The sequence below is a fragment of the Uloborus diversus genome, chromosome 8 (genome assembly GCF_026930045.1).
Source record: "Uloborus diversus isolate 005 chromosome 8, Udiv.v.3.1, whole genome shotgun sequence".
NCBI classification, from domain to species: domain Eukaryota; kingdom Metazoa; phylum Arthropoda; class Arachnida; order Araneae; family Uloboridae; genus Uloborus; species Uloborus diversus.
The window spans coordinates 27,702,893-27,727,633 of record NC_072738.1 but is presented as its reverse complement, the minus strand read 5'-3'; the positions used below and the strand labels follow the sequence as shown (position 1 = coordinate 27,727,633).

Sequence of the window (24,741 nt, the reverse complement as noted above, 5' to 3'; positions counted from 1 at the left end):
AGAAAAATCAATAAAAACTAAACGGATAGCGACAGAAATACACTGTTTGTTTGAAACATGCTTAGAAAAACCGTAAAATTTCAAATAGACAAACCTGCAGCCTCCTCTTAATTCTTGCAGCGCCATCTGTTGAGGAACATTGTAACAAATTTTTAAAGTTTGCCTGCCTGAAAATGTACTGTTGTCCCAAGCATTATGCAACAAACAGTATATTTCTATCATTGCCTATTTAGTTTTTATTTATTTTTCAAGTGTATCGGACATTTTTGGAACACCCTGTAATAATAGCTCCTAAAGCAACTATGGCTGAAGCTGAAACGGAATTGCAAGTAACTTCCCCAAACCTGCACTATCCGACGGCTGCACTTCGCACATTTTGGTGCTCAGGCATTCTGGAGGGGCCGTAAAACTAAACTGAAGGAGTAACGCCTAATAAAGAAGACTAATATACCGGAAGGCATCGGATTTATTACACTGGTATCTAAAAATGTCTTTCACCACAGTTTAGAATTGGCCTTCATGAAACTTGTTGCGATACATGAAACTTTTGCAAAAAAAAAAAAAAAAATATTGTTTTTCTCAGGAAACTGTTGGAATCCTTCAACTTTGCCCGGAAGTAATCAATAACGCTTCAGTATATTTTTAGTGTATGTTTGACACGCACCGGATTTAAAACGTAGTGAACAAGTGCCAGAGTAAATAGTTTGGGTCCCACTTACTATTTATGTTTTAAAACGCAGTGAGGAAGTGTTATTGCAAATAATTTGGATCCCATTTACTATTTGTGATTTAAAACAAAGTGAGGTAGTGTTGGAGTAAATAGTTTTGATCTCACTTACTATTTGTGATTTAAAATGAAGTGAGGAAGTGCTAGTGTAACTAAACGTGGATCCCACACACTTTTTGTATTTTAAAACAAAATGAGGTAGTGTTAAAGTAAACTATTTGGATCCCACTTACTATTTGTGATTTAAAACAAAGTGAGGAAATGTCAGAGTAAATAATTTGCCTTTGCTCAACTACAACAGAATCTCTTCCTGCTGTTAGTGCAAAAAAGAAAAAAGAAACAGTATTCACTATACTCAATTCATAACACAAGAACTTACATAAATTTATTAACTCTCTAGAATTTTCTACACTGTTTAAAACCAACAGCTCTTGGCAGGGTCATATTAAGACATGGGCACATGGGGCCAGGGGCGCATGCTAGGTGAGGGTTATGGGGGGTCACGACCCTCCCATGAAGTGTCGACAATATTATCCACCCATGCATAATGTATGCAATTATAAGTTGATAATCACATACAAGATGGTTGGAGGTCGAATATAGTGCAAATATATTCATACGCATTCTGTTTAAATACTTTATGAACAAAATGTCAGTCATTTCAGTCATTTAATTATCTTTTTAATTCATTAATTGCTCTTTAAGTAAATATTTGAAACAATACTTCCTTTCCTTGCTTATGAAATTATTTGATGAAGTTTATGCCTTTTAAGGAGCCTTATTCTTGCTGATTTCGTGCTTTTTATTGACACTCAAACAGTTCCAGATACTTCTTGTACTTAAAATTCTATATTCTATTTCCCCCACCCTTAAAATGGATTCTTTATCCGCTCTTGCGTGGGGCACGGGCCCAGTGTAGGAATATTTGGGGGGGGGGGGGGAGGTACCAAATCTATAGGAGAAGTTTCAAATAGATTCATTTCATATCGCGCTTTAGCAGGATGTTACTGTTCAATCTAGGAAAAAATTCCCCTCATGAATTTAATTTCTTTTGCAAGTACCAAAACCACGCCAAGTTTAGTCAATATTTGCATTATTAAAATATCATAGATAGTTTTGATATTTACGGCTTACTGCAACAGACAATGTTTGACGACATCTTATATTATATAATGTTTAATTATCGTATACTATACGGTTTGTCCCAAAAGTGATAAAACTGATTTTTTTTTTTACCACGAGACTATATTGCCCACACCTGCTCGACCGGTTGGAAGTGGTAGGGGGGATTCTAAGCTTTTCAGAGACACCAGGTTCAGTTGTCTACGAGCTCTCGGAGCGGTGGGAGGTCCACTTTAGTGAACCTCTGCGCAGAGCCTCGCTATGGAACCTCGTCGATTTACGACATTAAGGAAAAAGGAATTGACTTAATAACATATGCTTTATATTTTGCTCATCGATTACTTAAAAAAATTAAAATTATAACTTTGAATTGGAAGGAGGAGGTCTTATGTTGCCATCAGTCCCAATTCTTTAGGTATTGCCCGCCCCCCCTTTTTTTAGAGAAAGTCATTCATTTAATAATGACTTTAAAATGCGTTACGTAATATACTATTTTACCGTAAATGACATTACGTTAATACAACCCAAATTTCTAAAAAAAAAAATGTCAGCTGTAGGGACACAGTCCACTTTCTGTTATTCACGCTCAAAGAAGATTCTGTAATGCCTTGATTTTCTCTGACTCCAAATTTTGCGTTGTAGGTTACTTCTATTCCTTATCTGGTACAGTCAATGCAGAGAAGAAATTTTAACATTAGCTTCCACTCTGGCCCTACATTTCGAATTTTTCTGGGGGGGGGGGAGGTAAGATGAATACTCAATGCAAATCTTATCGGGGAACAACAAAAACCACACCCATTAATATGCTATACGAAGGGGAAAGAATGAAGGAAATCGCTGAATAGACTTTATTATTGTGTTTTATACACTCGAAGTAATGAAATAAAGAGCATAAACAATTGTTACTGTAGATAGTTGCTACGCATATGCCAAAATAAGAAATTAATCAATTATTTTGGAGCCTGGCTTTGACTAGCACTATCTATGCACTAATTAATTAGTTACACAATTTCGTTACCTATGACATTAACTCTAACTTATAATCGTGTTTCAATACAAGACTGCTGTTAGGGTCTCAAATAAATATTTCTAAGGGACACAAGATTAAATTCACGAAATAAGAAGAAACTTCAAGTTTTTGTTATGATTTAAAAAAAAATATCTATGGAAAAAAGCGGTAGCTGATGTAGAATGTACAAATAGCTTATTGATTCACGTATGTCTCTTCGGACACAAGAAAGGCTCCCCGCTGCTAATGGGATGCATACTAACGATGCGATTTGAGTGCAAAACAGTGACTGCATAAGGAGCTCGTCGTTCTGCCAGCATTACAATGCAGTTCCTCAAGCGCCACTATTGGCTGCATAGTTTCTAAAATGATTTAATTATGTTCTAGACAGAAGAAATGCATTTAATTTTACTTATTAAAAACTAATGCGTAAATTTAGTTTGATGTACTTCTTAAGGGTTAAATATTTCTTGCACCTGTGATTATTTCTTTCTTATATCTTTCGAAAGAATTACTTCTACACTTCGTCTTATGGTAATTAGAAATGATAACTTGCTGATTCACGTCTAATTTTGATCGAACGTTTCACATAAATTCGCAAATTTGAACACGAAACTTTTCTTGCATGTTTACATTTTTTATTTTCTTTCAAAAAACAAAGATTTTTCCACGTATGAGAAAATTCGTTCAAAGTCTGTGGGTTAATTAGAACAACAGATTAAGTGTTTTTTAGTACAAACTGTATCAGAAGAACAAATGTTTCTTTCTACTTGTTCGTGAGTTTGGCATCATGCACCATGTGTCCTCCTCCCCACCCCCTCTACCCAAAAAGGGAAATCAAGTTTTCTATTATGTTTTTCTACACTTGAAGTAATGAAAAAAAAGCATAAACTAATAAACTGTTATACATGAAATACACCGCCAGCTCAGATCATTTCCAGCCGAGGACAGCAGTTTCGTGCTTATTAGCACTCATCAGCCCGACATAGGAAAATGACCGTGCTGGAGATGGAAAACCTCATAAGGGAGCCAAGAGTGCCAAACAAACTGGTAGCTAATGTAGAATTAGCGCAGACAAGACGAGTGGCCGAAGCAATGGTTCGGTACAACTCGAGGAAATGACTGAGCTGGCGGTGTATTTCATGTATTTCTGCTTTAGCCATGGCTATTGGGCGGTAATTTACTGAATAATAAACTGTTGTTATACGTAGTTTGTTACTATTCATATGCCACAATAAAAAATCGAGCAATTCTTTTGCAGTCTAACTTTGAATAGCGGTATCTATGCAATTATTAATAAGTTACACCAGGGTTTCCCAAACTTTGTAGCCAGCGAACCCCTTTCGTTGACCAATGTTCAGTCGGACCCTTATCAGTGTATCCATACTTATACTGTGTAATTAATGAAACTTAATAAAATTAAAATCACCATTTCTAATTTGCGGGGAACATTAATATTTTAAGAAGGGTTGATAGTTTACAATGCTAATTTTAATTTAAATTCTGGAGTTAAAAATCAAATTGAAAAGACAGAAACCATTAGAAAAAGAAACGATTGAAATTCAAGCTTGGTCATCGCTTTATGGAATGAGTTCGATTGTTTTACCTCACACAATTTTAATACATTGGGTTTAATATCTGATAGCTAGAGTAGAATACCACGATCAGCACGGAGACAGTTTCGGTCTTTAATTTGGTGTCTACAGAGAGTGAAAATCTTAAATCACATCGGTAAGTTGTGGCAAAAGGAAGAACACGCTTTGCTTTTCTGAAGAGCTAATGGCATTTTTTGTTTTGAGACGAAGCTAAAATGGGGGGTTAATAATGGGGAAAAATAAAGTTTTGCAGGTTAGAACGGAACACCCTGTATACGTTCAACATACTACGATTTCAATATTTAAGTTTACATTTTAACAGACAAATTTCAATGTCCTACGGATTACCGTTTTTGATGTTAATTTTAAACTGAATAAAGAAGTTGATATTAACAGTCGATAAATTTATAGATTTTCGCAGTATTTGCAAAAGTTTTTTCCTCTTTTATCGGAGCCCTTTTTTTTTTTGGTTGACAATTGGGTTCGGGGGAAGAATGTGATATGCCACATGATGTGAATTTTTCAGTAAGCCAACTTCCAACTTATAAAACATATTTATAGGATTTTCCAAAGGTGTTATACATTCTATATTCTGCAATACTAAAACCAGATCTGGTTTTCTCCAAATGACACATTCCGCTGTCATGTTTATTTCAATTTCAGTTTTCAGAAACAAAATTTTTGATCGAAAAGTCACTCCTTGTGGCTTGTCACATTTCTGCACTGAGCCCTTCAATTGTCGAACATCACTGATTCTTGGATGGAAAAAGATAAAAATATAACCACAAAAAGGAGTTTGAATGTTTTTCATATTTTTTTCAGAGATGTCTTCATTGAAAAAAATACTATTTAATGACAATCAATTCTAATAAATCTGAGTTTTCAAATTTAATAATATATTTAAAAAGTAAATATCAAAGAAATGCTTTCTGATTCACATGAAAACTATAGATTACTCTCATTTGTTTTTCAGAGAATGAATATTTGATGTTTCAGAAATGAAAAAAGAATAATGAAAATCATTTAATATGTCAAGAAATCATTAATGAAAAAGAAAGGGAGAGAGAAACATGCGTGCAGATTGAATTAATAACCATTTCCTTTTTGAAGTCGGTTGAAAATGTACAATCAACTAAGTTTTTCTCTTAATTGTCAATCCCGTGCAGCCATCAGTAACATTGCTTAGCAACCGTGTTTCAATTGTTTTTGCACAGTAAATATATTTTGTTATTCAAAACTGGTATGTTTCGAAATATCACTGTCTACGGATGTCTTTTTCAGAAATTATACCTGTTTAATTGATTGAAAAAATTAGGAACTTTTAATAAAAAATTGTCAGCTGATAAGTAAGAAGGAAGAAGTGTTTTATAACTGGTCTAGAATCAATGGTGTGCTCGAGGGTTCTCTCATTATTGCCGTTCATTAGACACATTTTAGTTTTCAGAAGTATTTTGAAGTTAAGCATTTTAGATCATGGTGAAATCTAGCCTTTTAGAGTTTTCATTGCGTTTCGAGAATAGACGAAATTTGAAGACGACTGAATTTAGAAACATGCAGAAGTTTAGCTTTTTCAATGTGTTTAGTAGGTCGACAAGACTTGAATACGACTGCGTTGGAACTAAAATGAAGTCGTGTTGCCGTTGTACCGTTTCCACCTCTTGTGTAAAGACGACAAGAGAATGCATGGTCTTTTAGAGACGTTTAATCAACATATCAATATTTACAGCTATATTACAAATTACAGATTATTAATGTTACAAAGATATTTTGAACTGCGAGAGCCACACTCCGCGACTCATCTGCCCTTTGCATTACGAGAGTCTCCCCTCTTGACCTATTTACTTTCTCTTATATACGGGGATACGTTTGGCGGGGAATGCACCCCTGTTTACAACAGTCAGACGATGTTGACAAAATGCGTTAAGATCTTTTCCTTCTGCTGTCTGTGGTTTTCAACCGCGTTGACAAGATGGCTGAAAAATGTTCCCTATAGTGTCACAGACATCATATCACACCAAACGGAGAAAGTTTATGTGCACAACAAATGTCCAGCTTCGGATAGAATTCAGCTATTCTGAAGATCTAATTTCGAACATTTCTCAGAAAAGGGGAGCAAAAACCGTATTTACGTGTGGTCTTATACTTATCCAGCTCCCATACTGGTGACAGATATAAAACACCCGCGTAACATGTTTTTCTCACGATGAGTGTGGTCTGGAAAAGAATTTCTAGACCGACCCCACACATTGAATCAAAATAGCAAACAAGTGGAGGAATCGCATCGGTATACCGTGAGGTTCGTAACCAAAGATAGTCAACAGCTACGTTTTAAGGGCACATTTCCAAAATTCTCCACTGACCCCTTAATTGCAAACAATGGGGTTGTTTCCTTCAGTCATAAGTACTACTTTTAGTCACTAAAATTGATAGAATAAGCAAAAAAAAATATTAATTTGAATTTTTGGCATCTTGAACTCAAATTATGTTTTTCGAAATCACGAGCGTGTGTGTGTATGAATGCGCGTGTGTGTTTGTGTAGGCGCATGTGTGTGTATTTGTATAGGCGCATGTGTGTGTGTTTGTGTAGGCGCATGTGTGTGGGTGCGTGTGTGTATGTATGCATGTGTGTGCGTGTTGTGTATGCAGTGCTGTGTGTGTACGCGCGCGTGTGTGTGTAGGCATTCGTGTGTGTGTGTGTGTATGTAGGCATATGTGTTTGTGTCTGTGTGCAGGCATGAGTGTGTGCATGTGTGTGTGTGTAGGAGTGTGTGTTTGTGTCTGTGCGCAGGCATGAGTGTGTGTTGTTGTGTATGTATGCGTGTGTGTGTCGGGTATGGACGCAACCTGGAGACGGTTTTCGCTAGAGGAGCAGCATCGTGAGGCCGGTCGACGCGACGGTGGTGCTGGCAGAGGGTGCTGGTGGGAAAATGAAATGATAGGAATTCAAAACAGTCAAATGAGAACAATAAACAATCGTGATTGCTTAAAAAAAAAAAAAAAAATATGGACCCAGAAAATACTTTCATTTTCCTTAACAGTTATTTTTTAATTAATTTTTTAAACTCCGATTTTTCAAACAAGACAAGGTCTTTATGACGTCTCAAATGATGCACTTTGTCGCATCTTTCTACCGCATTTCTACGTTATGATAATCAAGAAGCAAATTAAATATTGCGCTCTACGCTTGCTATCAACCGTATCGTTGCCAATACACGTGAGTAAAGATGCGAATTAAATATTTTGCTCTGTGAATGGCAACACTGAATGGCGTTTCATCATTGGTGATGTCATCGGCAGAAGCGTAAACAATGAAAGCGCACCGATTTATAAGTAATTTTTTAAAAATATTAAACTTAAACAGATCATTTAAAAATGGTCAGATGCTATGTTTTTAAGCATCGTCTTTAAGAAAAAAATACTTTTTCAAAATTTTGGAAACGACCCCATTATTACGGTATGAACCCCTTTTCCTGATAATGAATCGCTCAAAATCTAGAAGCTGGATCTGTTCCTTCAGTTCCTTGCATATCGAATAGTACTTCATTGGGTTCCGGGAGTTGAAAAGACGACATCATTTAGAGCCATCATGAAATTTAATTTGACGACATCATTTAGAGCCATGATGAAAATTAATTTTTCCAATATGTTCCATGAGTAGACAAAGTTCGGAAACGACTACAATCGAGTCCTGACTTAGTTTAGGTCTTTCATAAAAGCGATCACGAAGCTAAAAGTGTTAAGAGTAACGACGAAATCCAGTTCCTGCAAGTGCTAACTAATGAAGATTAAAACGGAGTACTATTCTTAAAAGGAGGAGACGACAAACTTTCAACCAAAAGAATGCTCAACTCCTGAAGAGCAGCGACATCTGTAAAACCACCACAAATCCTAATCGAGGTCGTGAAAGACTCCTACCTTCATCAAACGAAGAAAAGGACTTAATTCGCAACAACATCCCCCCCCCTACCGCGTAAATATGCAAGCACCCCACGTACACATGCTCTCATTTCCATAACACAAAATCCTTCACGGTTTCGAGCACACTGGCTGAAATTGTTTCACTTTAAAATTTATAAATGCCGACACAGACGGCCAGCTTAGTTCTGTTTAACATAAATCAAGCGGAGTGTGACTGCTCCTGGAGGAACTGGCGAAGTGATGAGTTGGTAAGAAAAGGGCCGACTTCCGATGAATGGGAATTGAGATCATCGATCAGCATCCAACTCCTTCAGACGGGATCTCTTCTGAAATATTCATGAGGGGTGGGAGAGCGATGCTGCATATCTAGTGCACAGGAGCGTTATTTGGGGAAGATATGTTTGACGAATGATAGAGTCCTTGTTGATGGAGATATGCTCGTGGTGTCTGTGTTTTTCGTCGTTCGGGGCGCATTGAGTAGTTTGCAGTGTAGAAGGTGAAAAAGAGAAGGCTTTTTATGGTTAAAAGAATGTAAAACGAGGTATAAAGTCATGAATTAGTATGAAGATAAAAACAACAAGATTGAGCTGTAGACCGCTTAATAGTAAAAATAGCAAAATAACAAAACAAACAAAACAAAATGGAATTCAAAGCCGAAATTTATTACATAATTTCTTTCAAGAAAAATCGTAAAACAATAAATTTGAAAATAATTTCATGATAGTAAATTTTGCTGTCCAAACCGCTAATGAAACCGCTAATTAATAAATTTGCAATAAGTTCCATGTTTATTCCACTTTTACTTGTTATGGGATTTATTGGAAAGTGCTTAATATTGATCCTCAAATTTACTAATTGAAACTAATTACAAGGAACACGACCAAAGAAAGATAGAGATAATTTATATATTTTCAACTCAAAATCTAATGTAATTTTATCCTCCCCAGAACTAACTTTGTACAAACTATAAATGAAGAAGTGAACAGTTCATATATATTTTTTTTAAAATTAAATTTCTAAAGTTTATTTTTTTTTCAGATGAATTGGAAACATTAATTTCCTTTCCCACTATTCCAAAATTCCAAAAAGCAGAAAAAACAAATAAAGGAAAAAAAAAAAAAACAAATCTAGGAATTTCCCCATTAATCACATACTGGAATAGAGCGGTAATCCTGTTCTGTGCATATGCAGCAATTCCTCCTCTCACTAATTTTTATTTCTTCTCTAGTTAAAAATTAACTCGTTCATGGTCAAGCCTCTTCTCATAAGACCCAGACTGAGGGTTGTGGTAAGTAAAGCTGCTCTGTGTACACCTACGTAGAGCTTGTCTTAATACAAATGTCATTGAAAATTGGTATGTAGAGGATAAAGGGAAAAAATGCATTAACAAAATACTAGGTCACATTTTTTACTGTCGGATGAGGACTTCTGGTGTTTTTTTAGCAATTGCAATTCTGATAGACAACTTACTGCAAAGGATAGAAAAACCTTTCGTGCTGCTGTTGAACGCGTTAGTATTGATTAATGATTGAATCTAATCACAAAGCCAATTATTTGTGCTTTGCGAATGAAAAGCACATTAAATAAATTTTGTAGCATTATAAAGATTTTTGTTCCAAGATTGTTACTTTTACTTCACATGCCCCTTTCCCACGATGCTCAAATTATAAACTAGTGTTAACTTATTAAAAAATTTAATTACTTAGTCCATACCACATGTATGCGAAGTTTTAATGGCCATGTAAAAAAAAAAATCAGGAATGTTCCTGCGAAATAATGTCAACTACTGGGTCTAATTTCCGTTTATAACATTTCAGGCAAAACGGAGGAGTGTTTCGCGCTAAACGTCAGTAACCATCCTGAAAGTAAGTTGGAATGTTTCTGAAGAATTCCGAAACTTTCGTAATTAAAGGATCATGGTTCTGGGATATGTCAGGAAGCTTAGACGAGAACTCAGATAGGTTAAGGGTAACGACACCAGTAACAGACATGCTTAAGACATCGCTCTCAGGTTAACTCAATTTTCTGTGCCTTTTAACGATTTCGACTTTCAAAATTATTTTTCTCTCATGCAACTATATCTCTTCTAATTATTGCCTGCTTCTGAATCCTCTGAATTAGTTAATTCTATTTTTATTTGCTCAATTTCAAAAAAAGGTTCGAACCCCAGCAAGCAGACATCGCCAATTCTGATGATAGCCAGTAACACATAGGATGAGTAATGGACAGAATTTCCCTTTTCTCTTCAAAATGTGCAAAAGTTCTTTATTTTTAGATCTAAAACCTTATTAAACTCAAATGAACATGAAACACCGGCAGACCTCATGGTAGTTGTTCGTAACCTTCCACCACTGCCTTGTAAATACCAACCGACTCATAAAATTCACTCTGATAAACACTTGATGGTTGCAACGTATTCATGGATCGCAGCAACATCGGTTTTACCCGCCTAAAATTATTATTATTTAAATCCAAACTTACGACTGTCTGTTATTGGACCCTTGTCTGTTACTGGTGCCGTTACACTACAGTAATAGCTTCTAACTTTCCGATTTACGAGGAAATTCCATTTTTTTTTTATAAAGAAGACGTTTAGCAAAAACTATGGCAGAAGTGCTGGCAAATACGTAACAGCGTACTTGACTGCATTTCTTGCAAAGCGTCTATATTTTGCATTTAGCGTCATACATTACATTTAGCGTCTATATTTTGCCCTCGACTGGAGATCCGACAATCTAGAAGTATTGTACCTCTGAGCTAAAAGCAAAACATCAAATAAAAAATAATGTATTTTCTTGACACTGGTATCTAAATATAAGGATCAATGACGTTTTGAAGTTTTCTTACAGAGTAACTCTACGTAGGTCCGAAGTTTAAACAAGATAAGTTTAACTGTAACCACCCGGTATTTGGACGCTTTTACTACAACCGACTTTTGAATTGGTTCTTGAAATAATGTTCCCCCAACTCCTTTTCATATCCTTATATATTATTTCTGTAGCCTGTTTTTGGTTTCTACGCGAGATCTTCCTCACTTCTTAATCGATTTCTTTGATTTAGACCTTATTTTAAAGCTTATCGTGCAGGCTACTGACGAAAAATAGACCCACGGTCTAAAAATTGTTTTTTTTCTGCCAAAAAACCTGTTTTAAAGAAGCAGAATCAGGTTTTCGGTTAAATTTATAACTTTAACTTGCACTATGACCGACAGAGCTGAATAGCTTGATCGGCAGAACATTCGACTGGTAACCAGGAGAATGAGTGTTCAGGCCCACGTCCGACAATCTGCATCAAAATAATAAAGAAATATCGCGCATTACATGAACGCTTAATAAAATGAATAACAAATATGAGGGAATATGTGAAGGAAACGCTCCTTGCTGTAATAAAAACTTGATGCAAGAAGGTGCTAAATTACTTCTGAATTGTAAGGCTTTTTATTTTATTTTTTTAAAATTTATTTTTATTTATTTATTTATTTTTTTTTTTGTTTGTATGTTTGTTTTTAAAGCTTTGGCTCCAGTAAGAAAATTAAAGCATAATGTAAGCGAAAATATAAGTACATATCAGGTTTAAGATTTCAGACTACAATGGAATTGTTTTTTGTTCAGAAAAAAATAATTCGTATATTGAAATATAGATTCTTCTAATGAGTTTTTGACTCTTTGTACAAATAAAAAATATACTACCTCAATTTAAAGGGTAATATATATATTTTTCTTCTTTTTGCAAAAAAACAAATAGCCTATCACATTTTTACTACATTCGAAAAGTTACGCTTAAAAAAGAGCTTAGTTCAAATTATTTTGTATTTTAACCGTGCTGTTAAATGATGAACACGTGCTGCCATCTAAGTCATAACGGTTCAAGCAGCCTGCGGTAAGAAATTGTAAAATTTTTCGAAAAAACAAAAACATTTCTCTTCAATATCTTATCTTATATCTTATCTTATATATTTTTCCCCTCTCATTTTAAAACTTATTAGGCCGGCTAATGACGAAAAATAGACATACTCTCGAAAAATCAAGTTTTCGAAAACGCCCCTGGCTGTTGCAAAACCTTGATGCAGCCTGAAGTTCTTATGCAGATTTTTTTTTAAAGCAAAGTTCTAATACATTTTTCCAATTTTTTACGTCGCTTTCGGCAAGAAAAAAATAAAATTAACCTATGTGTGTATGTGCGTTTTTCTTTTTTCTTTCTTTTTCTTTTTTAATAAAGCTTAAAAGCACTGGACTTAGTTGTTCGGTTAAAGTGACAAGTTTTTTTTCGGCAGAGCGTTCAGCTATAAACTAACTGAACTTCGGGCAAGCTCGAGCTGTCCGACATAATAGCAAATTTAGATTAATGTTACACTTTACATGTACTCATAACATACAGTAGATAAGACACGTAATAAAATAAATGCAATGGGAATGCTACTTGGTGTTTGGACTCCTTTATGCAGGCTACAGTTATCATTCGGATAAGTTGATTGTTAATCGAAGGGTGTTCTTCCTTTTTTTTAGCTTTGACTCCATCCAGATCACTAAGCGTAATGTAAGCATAAAAAAGTATTAGATTTACCTCAAGGGAATCTTTTTTGTGCAGAAATCATTTTCATTCATGCTGAAATGTAGATTTTTCTAATAGCAGTGTTCGAAGTTTTGTACAAATGAAAAAATACTACGCCAAATTGAAACTACGAGTTTCACCCAATAAACCTTTAATTTTTTATTCGTGCGAATACGATATAAAACATTAAAATTATTATCAACTTCATTAGTAAGAAATCATTTTCTACTCCTCTGCTTTCTGCTGAAAAAAAAATACATTTTGTCTACGTTCGAAAAATTACACTTAAAAAACGGACTCAGTTCTACTGGTTTTGGATTTGAATTTTAAGTGTTCGATTAAAAGAGAAACATGTGCAGGCATTTAAGCAGTAACGGTTAAAGCAGCCTGGTATGTGAAATAGTTCAATATTCAAAAATAAAAACACTTATTTTCAATTGAATTTATTTCTTCTCTAGAATGTTTCTTTGAATCGCTACATGAGATCTTCCTCATTCTTTAATCCATGTTTTACGAATAATTTTAAATCGTATCATGCTGGCTAATGACAAAACATAGATGCATGCTCTTATTTTTTTTTCGGCAAAAAGCTTTTTTGCTGTTTTTTATTACGCATTCCTTCAATGAATAGCATTCGAAAAAGAAGGCGCAATTGCTATATGTTTGTTGGGGTGTCGTGCTGTTAATCAGAATGGCGCCAATTCGAATCCGTGCCAATAAATATCTATCTATGTTTCTTTTTTTCCCGTCAGATGCTCACAGGGGCAGGACTGTATTTGCCACAACCTGTTTTTTCACATGCAGAATTACTGCTTTTTCACGAGTCACTTAGCGACACTTTTAATGATATGTATGTTTGCATTGAAAATACGTATAACCAAAAGGTGAGCGATGTTCAAATTATCAGAACGTTGTATTTAATGAGGTTTTGTTACTGATGTCTTCGAATTACATGCCTTCTCTTGTGCGCTTACTTTTTTCCGTTTACTTTTTTCGGTTCTTTTTCATAATGTTCTTTCTTTCAAATTTTTAAAGAGCGAAATGCCTTATGAACCGATTCGAAGCACAGTGCGGAGCTTCGCACGGGTCGACTAGTTATCCTTATTACTGGATAAGATGCTAATTCTTAAATCCCATTTCCCTGTTTACGTCAGCGTTTTCACATGCAAGACACTGTTCATCATAAAATAAATAATACTAAAATCCATATAGCGACAATCATAGAAATGAAGCACCAAAGTCTGGAATCCAAGTGCTTAAAGGTTAAAATGATGGTCTCTTGCACTAACCATAGTGAATTCAGGCGACCGATACAAATCTTAAACAACAATGAACAGCATTCTCTGTTGCCAATCGATTGTTATGAAACTGCCTATTCAAAACTAAGCGGCTCGGAGAACTGGAATTGACTGAGCACCAGAAGCCCAAACGTTCTTAATCTGTCGTCTGCGGGTCGATTGCTCCTCAACTCCAGTTAATCCAGCTGCGTATGTTAGGAACGCTTTCACGCACTCTCGTAATTGAACCGGCAAACATGCTTTGCATATTCTGGTTGATCTTCCAGTCTTCCTCTAATGATGGGGATAGTTAAACTGTGACTATTCAGCACTATGAAGTAATTATTCACTATGACCGAATGCGCGCAATATTAGATTCCTAGCTGTTTGGTAGCTATATTGGTATTAAGCAAGATGAAAGTTTATGAGGTTAAAAGTTCAGACAGCTTGAGTGAATTGTCCACTCTTATGCAATTAAGACATAGCAGAGGACATATTTAGGGTTCTAATCGTAGCCTGGCGATAACGTATTAGTCTTACCAAGGAACCACATGAATGTGAGATAATGAAAAATATAATAAAAAGGGAGCAATTTAAAACATTTTTTTTTTTTTTTGACGTGTAATTCTTTGCTCTCGTCTCTTCGTTGTCGAGATATTAAGGTCTTAAAGTTTGCCGAAAGTTTCAGGAAAGTAACCAAATTTAAAGACTTGGCGAGAAATGAAAGGGAATGTACCCTACGACTTCACCGTCTGCATGTGGCAAGACATCCGTTTGCAAGCGGGTAAAAGATGTCTTCAATTTATCTCCGAAACTCACTAAATTTGGAGCAAATTTTTAAAACATATTGTCAGATATTAAGATCTTATACTTTGATAACGAAGAGATTGGGGCACATAATTTATGCTCCCAAAACATGTTTTACTATACTATTTCCAGTGCTAGTTAATTTACATTTTTTTCATTGTTGCACTGTTGTATGGTTTCTTCGTTAGAAGTAAATGATCCCGCGTTCGGATCACTTCATTGCTATCGCTATTTTGAGAAGCAGTATGGCATAATCATGCTACTTGAAGCTGAAGATTTTCTAAATCTTGAAAATCTACCAAACCAACATTCTGACTATGGGAATAGCTCAACCGATATTTTCATTCCAAAAATGTGTGCGTACAAAACCTGTGCTGAAGAAACTGGTGTCTACGCTTTGGATATGTTGTCTGATTGATGTTTGACTATGTCAGTCTTTTAAAAGGAGAATATTTCAGTAATTCTGAGTTAAAGCAACTGAGATATGTAAATTGAGTTCTTTACAGGAAATATTTACCGATGGGCTATTATTAAAATTAAGGTCTTGCCAAACTGCTCAAACTGGCGTTTTACTCATCTTCTCATCCGTTGCTTTTACGATGAAGCATCCAGCATTTGTAAAAACTTGCAGTTGAATTATGGTAATCTAACAAACAGCACTCACTGTAGCTGAACTAGTATGTTATATGAAGAAATAACGTTTCCGGGCTTATTGGTCGTGGTCGAAATGGAAAGAAAAATCCAGTTCCAGACGTTTCGTCAAGCTCTGCAGCTGACTTATTATATCATAGTGTGAGATTTGCCGTGCTTTATTCAAACGACACACGTGTTAGAACCAGAAGACGGTAAACTGGTTCTTGGCAAAGAAATGTTGGGAAAAATTGTTTTGATATATTATTATGTCTTTTAACCAATTCTATTTAGTTTTGCGACAAAATATATATTTTTTTGCTTTCTAATAAGAACGGTAAGTCAACATATTTGAGAATTAGCTGTGCTTGTTACATTTACGCCCCAGATTATTCGGATTTTCGATCTTATGGATTGTGTTTGGTCCCACTTAGTCCCTATAAGCAAGGTTGTACTGTATACAAGGCGTGATTACCACACAGGCCAACTAGGCCAGGGCCTGGGGCCCCATCTTCCTCAGGGACCCCGAATTTTTTAAAAACTTATGCACAACATTAAAAGATCATGTATTTTTGTGAAAAAAAAAAATAAAAATTAATGATTCATTAATTGAAAAGATACATCTTTTAAATGATGTTAAACATTATTTTGCATTGACTTAAGTGATAGAATGAGAGGAAGGCCTCCAAAGCATTGTGGGACTTCGGTCTCTCTTTTAGTTAGTCTGGTCTTAACTGTATATTCAAATTCTTAAAACGAGGTAGGATCCAAAGCCTGGAATTAAATTGCCGGATAGTACGGCTTGTCCTCTCTAAAGAAGTCGTAAACCAATTAACAGGAAGAATAATAAGGGAGGAAATGCGACTCACGCTCTCGAAATCGTCCTTGTTGTCGATGTGCTGCGCAATGAACATGGCGTTGTGGATGGCCCGCTCGATCTGCCGGGGTAGGCGCTTGCCGGCACCGTCCAGGCCGGGACTGGATTGCAGCTCGTGAATCACCAACTCCTCGGAGGCCCGGCGGGCGACCGCGACGCCCGTGCTGTTCGCCAGAGGGTGCACGACCAGAGATTCCTTCCCGTAACCTCCACCTGCAGACGAGACACACACCGAATTGAGGTGGACACTAGGGTGCTTCAAGAATACACGTAAAAAGAAATAGTTTGAATTCTGAAATTTTGAATTCAAATTACAGCGCTGGTAAAAAAAAAATGCATCACCCTCGCATTTTTACAACAGTGGGATTATGGGAGAAGTTTTGGTCGCCCGATTAACGATGAATGTATGTGAAAGTTCTGCAAAACTTATGAAATAAACATTTAACAGCAGGAATCCGATAATTGTTTACGTAGATCGGGGCTGTTTCCGGGCCAATGCAAACTGCTCACCCCATGCACATTTTTCCATTTCTGAACCTGCGTGTGAGTTTAGGGAAAAAAATTACTTAACCCCATGTCAATTTAAGTCTATTGGCAGGATAAAGGTTTTTGAATTGTTATTTACCAGTTTTGCCCTATGGCACGGAGCAGAATCATCCTGGAAAATGACGTTTGGAACTGAAGTAAAGTGATCCCGGATAGTAGGAATCAATTTCTCCTCCGAAACGTCAATATACACCTGAGCCTTTACTGTTCCTTGCACAAAGTGAAGCCCACCAACTCCTTGATCAGAAATACATCCCCAAATCATCTGGGATACGGGTTGCTTGACTGCGTGTTGAATGCAGTCGGGATGATATTCCTCTCCTTAGCGGCGCGGGTGATACAATTTTTTTTACCACCACTGTATGTTTTTCGCAATCGCGAGCGACAGGACCCTACTCATTGGTTACAACCCTACTCACTTGTTTCTAGAAACAGCTACTGTCCCTCCTTGCCTGCCCCTTGGGTGGTTACGTGAGTATAGTTGTGTATGTGTATGTGTAGGCTTGTGTGTATGCGTAGACCTGTGTGTTCACACGTTGGCCTGAGTGTATGTGTGTAAAGGCGCGTGTGTGTGTGCGTGTAACGGTGCATGTGTGTGTGCGTGTAACGGTGCATGTGTGTATGTGTGTAACGGTGCATGTGTGTATGTGTGTAACGGTGCATGTGTGTATGTGTGTAACGGTGCATGTGTGTATGTGTGTAACGGTGCATGCGTGTAACGGTGCATGTGTGTATGTGCGTAACGGTGCATGTGTGTATGTGTGTGAGTGTGTATGTGTATGAGCGTGCGTGTGTGTACGTTGTAGGACTTGGACGCCACCGACCAAGAGAAGCGGCTACCGGGAGACTGCTCAACGCCAAGGACGGTCAAGCGGAAGTAATTAGCAATCGTGATTGCTCAAAAAAAAAAAGTTTTTCCTAGGTAACAGGACACCCCTCAATATTTTTAGACTTGTGAATAGTAATATACTGGAATCATTTTAGTTTTCTATTTCAACTGAAAAAGGGTGCTCAACCCCCTCCCCCAAACTGCATAGGGAGGGAGGTTGAAAAAAATAGATCCAACGGAAAAAGCAATGCTACATATTATAATATGCACGAGTAACACGCCATACACATTGCAATAAAATATTTTTTTTTTAATAGCTGGGGAAATTAAATGTTTCTAAATTTGTGACAATTTCTATGCTACGGCTAATGTTAAATGAAGGGATCATTGAGCACCGTCTTAAAATTAGAGTAAGAAGCTAAAACTTTTACAGCATTATACTATTAGTAAGTCTAAAAAACAAAGGGGGTTGTCCTGGACTGTAGTTGAAATTTTTTTTTAACCACCCTATGGAAGAGGGTACTCAACCATATCCCCCAAACTTTATAAGTATGGGGAATAGGGTCAAAAAAATAAATTGAAATGAAAAAGCAATGCTACACATTATCATATACACTAGTAATATGCTTATACATTGCAATAAAATAATTATTTACGAAAAAAACAGCTGGGGAAACTGTTTCTAAATTTGTGACATTTCTATGCTACGGCAAATGTTAAATTGAGGGGTCATTGATGAGCACCCTCTTAAAATTTGAGTAAGAAGCTAAAATTTTTAGAGCATAATACTATTAGTAAGTCTAAAAGAAATAGGAGATGTCCTGGACTTTAGCTGAAAAAAAGTTTTTTTGAACCGCCCTAATGGACACTCAACGCAAAGTGCGACTCTGGTAAGTTCAACCGCGACGACGTTGACTTGACAATGTTAACCTCTTTTTTGGTTAACAGAGAAGCGAATTGGCACCGAATTGAAGCGGTATTTTTCGTAGTAATTAACCAATATTGTTGCAACGCAAATGCGCGGCAATAACTAGTCCTTTCTCACTAAACTCTGCAAAAAAAAAGAGGTATAAATTGTCAAGGCTATAACTCAACTAACTAAAGTCGCAATATAAATAAAGCACAAACCGGGAAAGCAATTACAGCAATTGGATTTAACAGGTCTGCAGTGGATCTTCTATAACAGTGCATAACCGTTTATATAGCATGGCACAGCAGCTCTGCTGAACAACAATGTGCACAACAGCACAGTTGTCTCATTGCTATATTGTGCGCGAGCACTCAAAATCAATGAGTGTTTTTGCACAGAAGAGCAGAGCAATATGAATAGCTGTTGTCTCATTTTAGTTGTTTGCAAGTACATAACATCTATAAGTGTTTTTGCAGTGAAGAACAGCAATGTGCACAACTGCTGTCTCATTGCTATAGCTTAGCAGCTGTCAGATTGCTCTTGTGTGCGAGCGCTCAAAATCAATGAGTATTAGTGGACTGCTGTATGCACAACTGCTATCTTATTGCTGTTGTGTGCCAGTACACAATATCAACAAATATTTTTTCACTGAAGAACAGCAATGTGCTTAACGTGAACTAAGCATAAATTGCGAAGAAAATAGTGAAAACTTTAATGACATTATTTGCTTTGTTTACGTCCCATAATTTCACCCACAATATTTAAATATGTTTGCATAAAAATATTCTTTAAGCTTTTGAGAAAATGAATTTATTTGAAAACATTTTTTGTTCTTGCTACTGATATACTTTTATTTAATAAGTGGTAACACAAGTGCAGCAAATCACTACCTCTGTAGTACTAATATTGGCAGTACGGAAGTTGCAGTTAACAACTACAGCGCGTTAGGCATTATGAAAAATTTTCGAACCTGCATTTCACCCAGGGCTATAACCTAGTTGAGTGTTGTTAGAAGGTTGTCGTTTATAAATTTGATGCAAAAAAGATTGGCATTTATTTCTGCTTCAATACTAACTGAAACGTAAGTAATGTTTGATATGTATTTAAAAAAAATTGTGTGGACATAGTAATTTATTAATGAAATTCCAGTTTAGCTACAGATCAAGTCTTTTTTCGTTCGTCATAAAAACAAATAGCTGCAAATTTGTAATGCGCTGCTTTTATACTCTAAGTAAAACAATTAGTTGCATGAAAGTTTATTACATGGCCTTCAACGAATAATTTTGCCGCAATATACTTTGAAACGCAAAGAATAAAGTTAAATTATAATCCAAGGTTCCAAGCTGACAATTTTTTTAATATATCAAGATTCACTTTTAATTGTGTAGAATACTCTACTTGCATTTACATACAATTTAGCTGTAACATAACATTATAACTTTTTTCAGTTTCCTATCAAGAAGTAGTCATGCATAAAACTAGAACAGTCTCATCTATAGTTGAACCTGTGGCGGCCACACTGTAAAAAATTTCAGACACGTTACTGAGTATTTCCGTGTAACGTTTCGGGATTTTATAATGGTTTTCATCCACTTCCTGGATACATCAAGTATCATTGTCAAAAAATTTCCTGAATGGCTACAAGTTGCAGGAATTGAGACTTCTCTCTGTTGTAAAAATATTTATAGCTCCCAGTTTAAAGATTAACTGAGAGTATTTATAAGGTGTATCAACTTTAATATAGTTACGGCTCCTCCTGAATGATTAAGCTCCCAAAGGGAGCGAATGTCTTTGGAGTACTGAGCTTTGCTAGAAGTGCAATCATGACTTGCAATTCTGGCTTAATACTGCTTCTGGAGCTGTTATGTTATTCCTATCTCAGATTCCTTTGAATTAAAGAGACACGACTGGCTCTAAACGTGAAGGTTTCAGGATAATTTTAAGAAGGTTACTGAGTTTAAGGGGAAAACTTTCCTGGTTTTTGCGAGATATGTTAATGGCTGAAAATGGACACATCAGCTGCCTATTATTTCCCAGGAACGTTTCTGAATCGTTTTTACAGTGCTTTTTCTATCCGAGGACCAGACCTGATTTTAAGATGAATTTCGTGAGCCAAGTCACATAGCAAATTTAAATACATTTATGTTTTCCCTAGCTAACATGGGAAAACACCGGAAGGGATAGAAAATTAAAAACCAAGAATTAACTAATTGGTATTCAACCTAATAATCGTTGTCATCATTACTACATATTCATTTTTTAATACCTGTTTCCATCTGCTTTTTAGACCAATTTCTGTCTATTTGACTCCAAATTTTCAACAATTTTCTTGATGGCGAATGATGATGACTAGTTGTTTTGGAAGGTTTTAGAACGTTGATTCGTAACATGAAACATGAAAAAAAAAAAAAAAAAAAGAAGTTATGGGTCTGCTTCGTGGGTTCCATATCGCATGCGAGCTATAGGTTGGGCACGAAACCTAACATGGCTGTGTCGTACTGCTGTGATTAAGATCTGCGTAACCTTTTCTAGGATGCCAGATTAAGTTTGCTCCAACTATAGTTTAACAAATCGCAGTTGAATCTTAATAATGTAAGAACTTTTCGTCACATCTTCGTGAAGTCACGTGGCTTGCGTTGGCATAAAAAATATTTCTATCGTCACTTAGCTACAAAATTCATGCTGAATTCAAGAATATTATTGCAGATGCATCTTTACACGGAAAGTCCATAACACCCACAAATGCAATACTGCCCTGAGAAAGTTAAACGGCAGTATCTGAAACTTTTCCATTTTACTTTTTGCATTTTTGTCACCACTTACACTTCAACATTATTATGCAAACTAGCGCATTTGTTTTCAAATGAAAATAAAGCACGAAAAGAATGTGAAATTCCAACATTTTACTGTAATTTCTGGGTTATAGAAAAGGTGTTTCTTCCAAGTTCTCAAAACTCTTTTTTGTAGATTCTGCAATTTTCCTGCCTGCGGCAGAATAATGCTGATAGTTTGACCACCAATTGTCAATACAAACGTTAGTTATAACGGATGTTGTAGTACTTACTTTCAACAATGTTATTCTTGCTGTCTTCGGTCTCGATCTTGTACTGAGGCGGCCTCATGAGCAGAATGCGGGGCAAAATCCCTATGAAGATCCTCCTCACCCAGGGCGCCATCCGGTGAGTAGAAGGAGACCGGAAGTGCACGTTCAGGACCGCGATCGTCACGATCACGGACACCGTCACCAGAATCATTGTGAAAACCAGATACTTCCCTGAAAAACAATCATAATACAAGGCTCAGGGCTATTTCGCTACTGGCCCCACTCGATTCTGCTAGCTGTCTTCAGAGAAGACGTCTGGTAGAGATAGGACTGCTTTTCGGTTGACGATCATGGAACAGACTTCTGTTTGATTGTGGAACGTCTATCACCTGACAATGAATAAATTGACAGATCTTCGCTGAGTTTTGCTCGTGATTCCAAAAGGGAATAACCACTCTACAAGCATACTTCCTCTTAGGTCAACTCTTATCTGGGACGAAAAAATCGATGAAAATTGGAAAAGTTACCCTAAAATGAGGAAAATGCCAAGATTCTGTAACGTGCCACAATACTTTTAAAGGTTGATCGTGTCAATGGCAATGCCTATGTTTTCAAGAAGACGATATTTTACTGGTTAGAACATGTTGATGCCAAAATCATGGCATGCTTTGGAGTGCTTTGATTTTTGTCATAACAGGTTCGTTGTAGGCAAATCTTCTTTTAAATTAGTTGTAAATATTGCCATTGGGAAGCGTCAGTTGGTGATGACAAATATATTTAAAAAATTCAGTTGGGTGCTTAAAACCTCAAACCCTCTCCTAGTTACAGCTTTGTGTTACTGAAACATTTAAGCTTGTAGAATGATTCAGATGAAAAACTTAATCAGTACTGAAACTACAACACAATACAGAAAAAATAGAGGAAAAGGCAAGAAAGCAACTTTTAAAAACATTCTACGAATATAACATCTCACGAAGAAGATGTCACTCACTGTTAACTGGAAACTTTTTAACAAATAGGGAAGTTAATAGTGTGTGACTGCCTGCAAAAGGGTGAATAGCAAAGTTTCTGAAATTTGGATTGTATAGTCTCATATCGCTAACAAATTTTATTGCTAGATTCTCTCCTGGTTTGCCTACCAAATTCGACACGACAAATGTCTCTTTATGTTCTCCTCTTCAACGCACCTCTATTGTACTATTATTGCTAACCATTGCCATAAAGCAGAGCATTATTTGTCCAATAAGATGCTAGAGCGCAAAATTGGTTTTCCTGAACAAAGTACTAACAAATCCATGAGTCAATAAATTGCTTAAATGCATCTGCTAGTCGTGCTGCTTATCGCTACTGAGAATGAATAGCTCAACTGCGATACTTTTGAGCGGTTGTTACAGCGATACAAACTTACAAGAAGCTAGTGGAGCCATTCATTCTGAATAAAACATATCTGAAACCTTTCATGTTGTTATTTTTCACTTTTTTGGAATATATAAAATTAAAATGTACTTTGGAGCAAGAACAATCAATGTAAACAATACGTTTTGCGAAAAGTGATCTTTGAGTTTCTTATTATTTCCTGACTTTATACAACTCCCCCCCCCCTTCCCCCAGAGCCGCGCAAAAATTTTAACACTTTAAGAGAATATTGTTTCATGCTACGGGGTATGGCTATATACAGTAAAAAAGCATAGTTTATGCTTCGTTTAAGGAAGTGGAGTGAAAGGAAGGAAAAAAAAAAAAAAACCATATAATTAAAACATTACTTTTTTATTTTAAGAACTTACCCTCACTAATGTAATCTTATTTGAATATAACAGTTTTAAGATTCTTTTAAAGTTTGTTATGCAGTTAGCAACACTAATTCTGTAACAGTTCTACTTTCAAAATAGTAATTGCGCTTTGAAACATGGTAGCTGCAAAAGTGAAATAAATCACATATTTATTGCAGATCCTGAATACTTACTTTTCAATGTATATACATTTTTTCGCTTTGCATCTTTTATTTGACCTTCCGTATCTGAACGATTTTAACCCTGCATAGAAATTGAATGAATCGAGACTTTATGAAAACAACGATGTATGTAAAAGGCGTATAATCGAGAGAAGTATAAACGATGCTTTACTGAAAATTGAAATTGTTTTAATTATTCTTCTATATAAGTGAAATTTGTTGTTTAAGTTAACTCCGTTCCTTTGCACAAATGACATTTTCCCTCATATATTTGCACTTTATTCCCGGACTATAAAACTTTGGCTTTTAATTTTCATATTTTCGAACAAAAGGAACCATTTTGTTTCACAAAACAAAGTATCAGTTTTCAAAAACGTTTTCTTTTATTTAAAAAATACCGATCTGTATCTGTTGGATTTGTATCTGTTGCATGCGTGACAAACGGTCAAAACCGTAACAAACACCCCCAACACATTCACAAAAAAGTAAAAATAATTATTATTTTACGTGCAAAACTTTTTTTTTGAAGTTGATGCTTCATATTACTAGTTCTTTTTTCGAATAATCACAGTTAAAAGTCAAAGTTAAAAAATCCTGGAATTAAGTTTAAATATATGTGTAAAAATGTCGCCCCCTTGGTTGTTAGTACAGTAGAATACCTTTATAATGCCGACCTATATAACGCAATTCTCTATAAACCGCACAACTTTTCAGATGTAAACAATAGATTTTGAAATTAAAAAAAAACCTTCTGCTTTGCTTTGCAAACATAAAAATTGCTAGGCAAATTTAATTTTGAAACAGGTTTTCATCTTTCCATCTTAATTTAAAGCTTTTAAATGAAAATTAGTACTCACAGTATACACAAAATATACCAGATGGCTTTTGAAAAATGCAGCTCTTATGCAAACCATGAAACTAGTAGAAGTGCAGGATAATTCACTTTCTT

The 24,741-nt window shown here is 35.9% G+C and overlaps 1 protein-coding gene across 1 annotated transcript in view; it reads right to left on the bottom strand.

Annotated features, from left to right (window-relative positions):
* Nucleotides 1-24,741, bottom strand: part of LOC129227986 (acetylcholine receptor subunit alpha-like 1) — a 175,677-nt gene that overhangs the window by 2,931 nt on the left and 148,005 nt on the right. The window contains exons 7-9 of the mRNA XM_054862612.1: nt 21,863-22,072; nt 16,506-16,726; nt 15,154-15,171 (exon numbers count right to left, since the gene is read on the bottom strand). Of these exons, the coding sequence (XP_054718587.1) occupies nt 15,154-15,171; nt 16,506-16,726; nt 21,863-22,072 (449 nt within the window). The remainder of the gene's footprint in view (nt 1-15,153; nt 15,172-16,505; nt 16,727-21,862; nt 22,073-24,741) is intronic.